This window comes from Nestor notabilis, unplaced genomic scaffold (assembly GCF_000696875.1).
Source record: "Nestor notabilis isolate BGI_N333 unplaced genomic scaffold, ASM69687v1 scaffold1089, whole genome shotgun sequence".
Lineage (NCBI taxonomy): Eukaryota > Metazoa > Chordata > Aves > Psittaciformes > Psittacidae > Nestor > Nestor notabilis.
The window spans coordinates 47,217-56,877 of record NW_009943053.1 but is presented as its reverse complement, the minus strand read 5'-3'; the positions used below and the strand labels follow the sequence as shown (position 1 = coordinate 56,877).

Genomic DNA, 9,661 nt, shown 5'->3' with positions numbered 1-9,661 from the left:
GGATCTGATATGCTGAGGAACAAGATTTGCCACCTTGATAGAAATTAGTTAGCAATTAGTGATGTAAACATAGTAGTTATCACCTACATGAAATACATACAGGTATGAAATCCCTTTAATTAACATTCAAATCTTAAATTCAACTTTGAAAATCACAAGCAGCCTCAGGGCTGTTGCGAATTTGACATGCTTGTTAAAAGCACAGTTGCTGTTTCTGAAGCTACTAAACCCTTTAAAGCATCTAGGATAGAGAGAGAGATTAAATTGTTTCACTTGAACTTCCTTTTTGTTCACAGAAAAATGATGAAAATGGGAATTGCTCTGGTGAAGGTATTGAGTTTCCAACAACTAACTTGTATGAACTGGAGAGCAGAGTTCTAACAGATCACTGGTCCATACCTTATAAGCGGGAGGAGTCTCTAGGCAAGTGCCTGATTGCATCCACCTACCTGGCGAGACTAGGTAAGTTCTCTTTCTGCATGTATAAAGGCTATCTGTTCAAAGGATTTCACAGACAGTATGAGGGGCAGTTATGTCTTTATTATTATTAGTCTCACAGTTGTTTACTTGGCACCCTGCAGAATGATCACATCTCCATGCATAACAGTGAACTGTTCTACCCAATGCTGTGAAAAGAACATCGGTCTCTTTTTCTCCAAAGTGATTTGTTTACGTAGGCTTTTGAAAAAAGTGGACCACATGTTTCTTTATGTTCTCATGATTGCAGGAATTGCTGTTTTTCAGAGCTGAATTACTGGCTCTTTTTTCCTTTGTGCCGGTTATTTTCCAGTCGTAAAAACAAGCTGTCATCTAAATCTCTGCTGTACCACGCTTGTGTAACTGGTTGTTTTTCCCTAGTGAAATGCTTATACTGCATTAGACCTGCAATTGACTTTTCTGTATTCAGAACTTTGGCTCGGGTTGGGAGTGTTATGGAGGCATCATGCCCAACAGCTGGTATATGAGTGCAAGATAGTTTTTTCCATCATGCCTGATAGCAGACTAAAGGGATGTTATAATCTGTTGGAAGAGTGGAAGTTGTTAGGTGGTTCTGGTTTGCTTCTTTGCTTCTTATATGTGTCAAAAGGCCGTGCTTAGATTTGGGTTTGGCTGGAGGCTGTGAAGCATCAGCAACGATCTGAAATTAGTACCAATTGTAAACTTGGAAGGGAGAAATACATCTGGTACTAATGCTTGAACAAGTTTTAAAAGGTAACGTTGGAAAACTTAATTCTAAAGGCAAGTTCTCTTAACTCAGGCTTTTTTTTTGTGGCTATAAAAGCTAGCTATGAATGAACAGTAGCATATCTATTACTGCTGGGTTTGGTTGTTGTTCCTAGAAACTTACAATGAGCTCCCTGAAGTAATCCTTAATATGTGTGTGTGTGTGTGTGTGTATATATTATACTTCAAAAAAGCATTCTCCTTTCTGTAAAGGTCTTTCTGATTCTGATGAGAATTGTAAGAGATTTATGGACAGATGCATGCCTGAAGCATTTAAAAAGGTAAGTAGGTACAGTAGGCTAATTCAAAGTTTCTTTGCATAGTTCATGGCTCATGCAATCCAGACTTTGGAAGCTGTGGTAACTAGTGAGTATGTTCTTAGATTAAAATCATACTCAAATTACTTTCATAGATAGAAATCATACAAAGTTCCAGTTCTGCAATTCTGGCCCATGGCTTGTGTTGGTATTCTATTTGTTTTGTCTTTTTTAAAATAAAGAACTCTGTAGTAATTTGCAGATCCTAAAGACAGGTTTAAAGACCCTTGGATACATTAGAGGCAAGCCAGAATCAGAGTTTCTTTAACTTTGTTCTTTCTACTCCTTCTTTGCCAGATTCTTTCTTACCCCTTTTCACCTGCTCTTTAGAATTTGTCTTTCCTCTTAGTGCCTGATGTGCCTCTGTGGCTGTTCTGTGCCTCGTTGTGAATTTTCTCTACAGAGCTCCCCAAACCAACCACTTTGGATACTGCCATAATTTCTTGCCTGGTTTTTAGACTATATATATAAAAACATATATACACCTTTTATGAACTCACTCAGTCCTAATCTAAAAATACTGAGAATATAAGTGTATTTAAGGAAGATAGGAATTTAAGGAAAAAATTCTTTTTCTATTTGGCTGTTAGAGTAATAACCTTACATACAGTGCTTTTAAATCACTTTTTTGCCTATTAACTGAGCAGCGTAGATTGCTTCTCCAGAAGGATGATCTGTAGAAATCCAAGTTCAGAATGTGCTGAATTACATTTTACTGAAATATTTGCAAGAAACTCTATTAATGCTACAAAAAGTAATTGTATTTAAGTATTAAGCTTTTTAACTGCTTATGTTCTGCCACGACTGGCAGATGGAAGCTTAATGTCCTTTACAAACAACCACATTAGACCAGATTTAAAGAACATGTTGCAGTAGGTTCGAAGGCAGCATTAAATACCTCTCTCTTTGTGGTACATGTTCTTTGTTTTCCAGCAGAAACTGCTCAGAAAGTGTGAATTGGTAAATGGTTATTACAGCTGAATCAGTGCAGCTTCGTGGCACATCTCCTTGAAGATTTAATAGTTGTGTGTTCAATCTGCAAACAGATTACTTCCATATTAGTTGTTCTTTGCAAAGGTTACAATCTTTACTAGCGCATGGAAATGGAAAACAGTTTGCCACGTTTTATTTTCTGTCATAAACTGTGATTTAAGGTGTTCTTCAAGGAAATTACAAATTTAATTAACTCTTAAGCCGTTAGAGCATCTGAAAAACACGCCAGACAATGATTAGTACACTCTAAGGAAACGTTTGCTCTGAAAACAGTCTCTGGGGTTAGGGGCTTATAAATTTCTCCTGTTTTGTGATTGTGCTCAAACTTCAAAAGATTACTTCTTTTCCATTTTCTTTTTCTTCTTAGTTGTTGACATCCAGTGCTGTTCACAAATGGGGAACAGAAATCCATGAAGGAATATACAACATGCTTATGCTGCTAGTGGACCTGGTTGCAGAAAGAGTAAAACAAGATCCTATTCCTGTGGGCCTGCTCGGTGTACTTACAATGGTATTTGACTCTCTGATCCTGTTTCTAATATTTGGGTATCTGTCATTTCATATTTATGCTGCTGTTTCTTTTTCTGACTATTCAAGTTATAGTGTATTGTCTTATAACCTGCAGCCATTGCTTGCTGCAGATTTTTAACATCCAGTATGCAATTCCTAAAGGGATGAGTGTTGTTCAAAACTCCTTAAACAAATGCTCTTAAAAAGAAAAATAACATCGGCTGTCACAGAATCACAGAATGGTTTGGGTTGGAAAGGACCTTAAGATCATCCAGTTCCAGCCCCCTGCATGGGTAGGGATGCCTCAGACTAGACCATGTCCCCCAAGGCTCTGTCCAACCTGGCCTTGAACACTGCCAGGGATGGAGCATTTACCACTTGTTTGGGCAACCTGTTCCAGTGCCTCAGCACCCTCACAGTAAAGAATTTCTTCGTTATATCTAACCTGAGCTTCGCCTGTTTAAGTCTGAACCCATCACCCCTTGTCCTATCACTACAATCCCTGATGAAGAGTCCCTCTCCAGCATCCTTGTAGCCCCCTTCAGATATTGGAAGTGCTGTCACTCTTTCACTTCACTATTTATTTTTTAAAACTGGTCCTTTGAGTTCATCTCCCCCTTTTACAGATCTCTGGCTCATGTATATTGAATGTTGTCTATACAGAGTGGAAACTTCAGGATGCTTTATACAGTCCGAACCAAGAGGGAGGAGCAGGGGTCTTCTATTAAACTTGATTGTTTTGCTAGGTCTTTAACTGTCAGCCAGGAGAATGCTCAGCTACAAAAGTCAGATGGTATCAAGATAAGTTTTGAGACTGTCATAAGTCATATTGTTCATTGCCATGGGCTTTTCTTTCAAGGCATTTAACCCCGACAATGAATATCATTTCAAGAACCGAATGAAGGTATGCCAGAGAAACTGGGCAGAAGTCTTTGGGGAGGGGAACATGCATGCTGTCTCGCCCATATCCACTTTTCAGAAGGTAAGTATGGCCATGACCTATTTTTAGGAGAGATGTGTTTGTTTCAGAAAAGATTGTTTGATTAGTTGGTATTTATAACACAAGAAAGCTTAAACGTGTCACCAAGAATTATAGCAAATAGATCTTCAGATTATGTTGGTCTGTAGAAATGTATTTGTCCTCTTAAATTGTCCCAGTTCTCTCTTAGAGGCTGGATTTAGAAATTGGTGTACTTTCATCTCTAAAGTAGCACAACAATCAGATGGGCAGATCTGTTGTATCAAAGGACTGACATCTGTTTGGCTGTTGAGTGTGAAATGACCAGGATAACTCAAAAGTGTACAGTTCTAGCAGAGAATTCATGCTTTTCTGACAGCCAAGGCTAGGATATCTTCAAGTCAGACACACTATCAAGGAGGCAGTTTTTGAGGTTTGCACTGTCTTGTCGCAATTGTTCCAGATGGGTGGGTCTAAAAAAAGCATCAGTGGAGTTGATCTCTCCTTCAGGAAACAAGTTTGTGGCCATAGAAAGAAAATTCTACCTCTGCTGCTTTGGGAAAGGTTCTTTAGTAATGCTCCACACTGCTAATGTGCTATAAATACAGTCACTTGTGAGTCAGCAGCCACAGTGTGTACTGTTGCCACAGCACGTGGTCAGTGATGTCAAGCAGAGTCCAAAAAAGGATGATGCTAATGAGAACTAGCCAGAGCTGCAGCTACACACTTAGCGAAGGAGCTGTTACAAGCACATTGCTGGTTTCTTTGAAATCAGTACATGCTGAGGTGTTCATGGGCTTGAATACATCTGTCCAAATCTCTCTTTCAGAAGATAAATGTATAGCGTTGATGTTTCAGCTACTAATTTGTTAATGTTTTAATTGTTCAAGGAACCTCATGGCTGGCTGGTGGATCTGGTAAACAGGGTAGGTAAATGTAAGCTGAGAACTGTACTTTGTCACCTGAATTCAATGCTCTTCAGAGATAATTTCTTCTACCTCCAGCTTGGTTTCCCATTCTTCACTTTTCTGACAACCACAAAGACCCCTAGTTTTTTATCCTGCCTGCATATAGAGAAGCAGCCTTGCTAAATACATCTTGTTGAGTTGCTGCCTTCTCCCTTGAGCACCTCCACTAACACGATAGCTGTGACTAGAGGAAGTTGAGAGCTCAGCTTAGGTTGCAGTGCTGTTTCCCAGTCAAACATGCCAGGCCAGTCAGCTGTTGCTATATGTGGTCTGGCTTTCTTCCCTATATCCATTTTTAACCAAAACAGAGTTTCTAGCTTGTTGTTTGAACTGGTACCAGGTATAACTGCGTTGCATTCCCCAGTGTGCTCCTAATTCCCATGGGAACATAAAGCTTGTGTTGAATGTGATGCTTCACAGTAAGGGGTACTTGTTGGCATCCCAGGAACTGTCAATCCTGTATTTCCTATAATAGCTTATTTAAAAGATAAGATACTGTAGTTCACTAACATAATACTGCTAATTTTGTTTCAGTTTGCAGAGTTGGGTGGATTTTCAGCAATTCAGTCCAAACTCAATTCAGAAGATATTGAACTTGGGGTAAGTTAACCTTCTGTCACACGACTTCTCCCTTTCCATTACACATTCATGTAGAACCAATAATGTCCCTTTTGGCAGTGCTCTTACCTTTGCTTTGCTACCAGAGCAACACTCCCACAGAGCCCTGGAGAACTGCTGTCAGACTGGAGGTCAAATGAGGTTGTGCATAAGAATCCTGACACAAGAGCTTTTGAGATACCACAGAAAAGAGGAGGGGTTAGTGTACCTCTCTGGCTAACAGACAGCCTTCCAGTTAGACATCAGTCAATCTAGTTTCATTGTACATTCACCAGTGTGTCCCTGATTTTCTGCTTAATTCAACTATAGCTGCATTTAGCTGCAACTGAATTGACTTCTATCTTTTATTATAGAAATCATTGTTAAAGGAAGAAAAATCCTTAGGAAGACAGACACTGTCTAATCCTAAGCAGCTGTTCAAGAGCTGTGTCTAAAAACTGACTGGTTCAACAGAGCTAAACTATTTTTGGTGACAAAGCCTAACTGCTTTATTTTTTGGCTTTCTAACCTATATTCAGGATCTTTCAAGCTTTGGAGAACAAGGAGGTTAAGGGAAAAGATGTCATTTAGAATCTTGTCCCGCAGTATAAAACCAGTCTGCTTTCAGTGAAGTACCATTTGGCGAGAATTCAACTTCTTTTCTTGGGGTATTGATATTTGCTGCTTTATAAAGAGATAGGCTCATATGGGAGCCTGACAGAAGAATAAGGGAACTCAATTTAAATCCTGATCCTGCAGTAGGAACTTTGACTTTGTTGAACAAGTAATGATTGCTTGCTTAGGAAGGAAGTCTGGGTCAGCATCACTCAGTTCAGACCTTTGGTCACAGTGGTGCACACTCAGTTTCACAACTCTGGATGCAGTGTGAGAAGAAGCAAATTTTGATATTGTTTATTGGCAAACAAATGCCTTTATATGTTTAATTTCAATACGATAAATATCACTTGAAAATCACGCATGGAAGAGATCTTGACGTGTATGTGGCACATTTACAAAAGCTTTCTCCCAGTTAATGGAAAGAAATCTGCTGTATGGCTTTAACCTTAAGTCTTGCATTCACACTTACTGCTGTAGAGAGCAATCAAAATGTGGTGTGTCCATTTCCATCTGTGACTGAAACAGGATCAGACAGAGAAGACTGAACAGAATGATGAGAGGACCAAGATTAGTGAAAATTGGGAAGGCATTTTTTATTTCAGGCAAAAATATGTAACACATACTGAATGCTGTAGAGTAAATGTTTCCTGAGCCGTGTGGTGTTGTAAAGGACTAAAACACCAAAGTGAATTTGTAGCAGATGACTGGAAACTATTGTCTGATAGAAATAATACTTAATTTGCCTTTTGTTATAGATCACTAGCTCTGAAAAGGTCTCTTATATGTGCACCTAAATACTTGCTGTATTTTTTTTTCAGGCAATCTCTGCATTAGTTCAACCATTTGGAGTTTGTGCAGAATATCTTAACTCTTCAGTAGTGCAGGTAAAATGTCTTTGTTGTGAGTTATCAGAGGACTTAAAATCAGTTTACAACTGTGTTAGTGTGAAACGTGACTAATTCAGAACCGAGTGCATGGAGTGCAAGAACCATTTTGAGCATCCTGAGGGTGATGAATAGAGGACTTGGACAATGTTCAGATTCATTTTCTAAGCACAGTGATCTGTAGTCATGTATCTACATCTGCAACAGTGAGAAGCTTTGCCTCTGCCATTAGTAAACTTCATCAGTGTAAAACATGTGGGAGAAGAATTTAGCCTGATGGGAGGATTTTGGGTTTAGTTTTAAATTTCTGGCTGCGATCAAGCACATGGATATGAGAGTTTACACTGGAAAAATGGTGGTATATGGGGAAAAAATCACCTTGATATATTTGTACATGTAAATGTTCTCCAGGCTTCACACCTGCATTCACTGATAAAAAGTATTGATTTAATAAGTGACTGAAAGCCTTTATTTGAAGGGGAGGTAGCTTAGAAGCCACTGGGGGTCAGGGAGGCATGTGCATCTAATAACTAATGCATTTGGAAAGGTTGGTCTGTCTACCTTTTTTTCCAAACCCATATTACAGTGGTCTGAAATGGCTTCTTAGTCTAACTGCTTCTTTTTCTGGACATAGCCAGCAGGATAGTTTTATGTATGTTGTAGGTGTTGCTTTCTGTCTAAGGTAATTGTAAGCTTTCAGCTAAGTAATTCATTTTGCTGCAGCCAGATCTTCTGAGTATTGTGATTGATTGCAGGAAACACAAAATGATTGTCATGCCTTTTCTCACATTCTTTAGCCCATGCTGGATCCAGTCATTCATAAAATGATTAAATATGTGCAGAACGTAGAAGAGAAGGACTTGAAAGACAAGGTAATGTTTTATACATTAAATATTTAAGAAGAACTTACTGTGTGTCTTAGCAATGTAGACTAGAACAATAGCTTTATTTTCACAAGCAAAAATACAGCCTCTTCTGAATTCTGAATGACACAGAAACAAATACATCTCACCAATTCCATTCAATACCCTTTTCAGTAAATACCTGATATTATGACCCTTCTTAAAGTATTTTGCCACTGTAGCTATCAAATATGTTTTTGTTTGTCCCCTTCTGCAGCATGCTGAATGCTCACTTCTCTAACTGACTTGAAGGTGCTTACTATCTTACAGTCTGCTGTATGAACACAAGTTACAAGAATTTGACTGTTACATTAGCTGTTTGCTTCTGAGAACTCAGGAACTGCTGATAAAATGTCCATGTCGCTTGTGACTGCTTCCTGTATTACCCTGAATTTGGCATTCAGTTCTATTAAATTTTTAAGTGTTGACTTTTTACTTAGACTTAAATTGTTAGTTGTAAATTGAAAAGCATGCATAGTGGTGTAACTGCAGAGCAGCAATTTAGTGTACCAAATCTGTAGCAAGGAAGTCCAATTTAACCAAAGCTTTCGTTGTCTTAAGGTTTGTAGTGTACAAGTTATACTTGTACATGGCACTGCATTTCATAGATTAAACAGCCTGTATTGGGTCGCTAAACCACCTCTTTGTGAATCACTGAAGTCTGAAACAGAATAGCAAAAATAGCAATGCCTCTATCTGTCCTTTCTGTGTTTTGTTTTAAACAGAGACTAGTCAGTATCCCTGAGCTCTTGTCTGGTATCAAACTGCTGTGTATGCGCTTCCAACCCGATTTGGTAACGGCGGTAGATGACTTACGGCTGGACATTCTGTTGCGCATGTTAAAATCTCCCCACTTCAGTGCAAAAATGAATTCCCTCAAAGAAGTAGGTTTGCTTTTGGGGAGGGTGTGTGTATGGATGTGTGAGGTGGGACGGGTTGTTAGGAAGCCATTGAAACCACAAGCCTAAAGACTGAGATGGCGCAATATCTCCTTACAAATTATGTTGCCTTGGCAGAGGTTTGGTTCATAAGAAATACCAAAGTAAGTTAATGACAGGAGTTGTTTATGAGATTAGTAGCAAAGGATTGTGGCCTCCCAGTTAGAAAACAACTAGTCATAGTTTGAACCTTTTATAGGAACTGCCGTTTCAGTTTCAATTATGAGCAGTGGTCTGCGCTATTCATTAAATATTCACTCTTGAGATAACCCTGGTAATTCAGAGCATACTATGGGATATCCCTTTTCTCTCCTCCTCTCATTGAGAGAAAAGCAGGGGGAACAAATGGGACCAAATCCTAGATTGGTGTCTCAGTCCAGTTATGTACTTAGGTCACTACACTATAATACTGTATTTCCTTGTGTGGTGGTATGTGGACACTGTAGGAGCACCTAGGAGCTGGGGTTTATGGACCAGGGCTCTTTGTGCTAGAATCTTGTATCTAAGTAGAGGAAGAAAACAGTTCCTTTTTGATGGGGATTGTGGTTTAAGTACAGTGTTGTTCACTGATCTCTTCCTTCAAGAACTTGTACATTTTGATTGTCCCCAAAAAAATGCATTGGTTTAGTGTGCAGCCATTGTAAGGCGTTTTAGAGTCCATCTTTTGTGCTTTTATTTATGGGAAACTTCATTGCTGTTTGATTCTTAATCATAAATGCTATGTATCCTTGGTGAAGTTCTAAAAATGCAGC

At 38.9% G+C, this 9,661-nt stretch overlaps 1 protein-coding gene across 1 annotated transcript in view; it reads left to right on the top strand.

The window, feature by feature from the left end:
• Window positions 1-296: 296 nt before the first annotated feature.
• Window positions 297-9,661, top strand: part of USP24 (ubiquitin specific peptidase 24) — a 51,420-nt gene continuing 42,055 nt past the window's right edge. Inside the window, exons 1-9 of the mRNA XM_010021690.1 lie at window positions 297-462; window positions 1,438-1,505; window positions 2,902-3,045; window positions 3,904-4,026; window positions 4,893-4,928; window positions 5,505-5,570; window positions 7,004-7,069; window positions 7,867-7,941; window positions 8,697-8,855. Of these exons, the coding sequence (XP_010019992.1) occupies window positions 1,473-1,505; window positions 2,902-3,045; window positions 3,904-4,026; window positions 4,893-4,928; window positions 5,505-5,570; window positions 7,004-7,069; window positions 7,867-7,941; window positions 8,697-8,855 (702 nt within the window). The 5' untranslated portion in view covers window positions 297-462; window positions 1,438-1,472. The remainder of the gene's footprint in view (window positions 463-1,437; window positions 1,506-2,901; window positions 3,046-3,903; window positions 4,027-4,892; window positions 4,929-5,504; window positions 5,571-7,003; window positions 7,070-7,866; window positions 7,942-8,696; window positions 8,856-9,661) is intronic.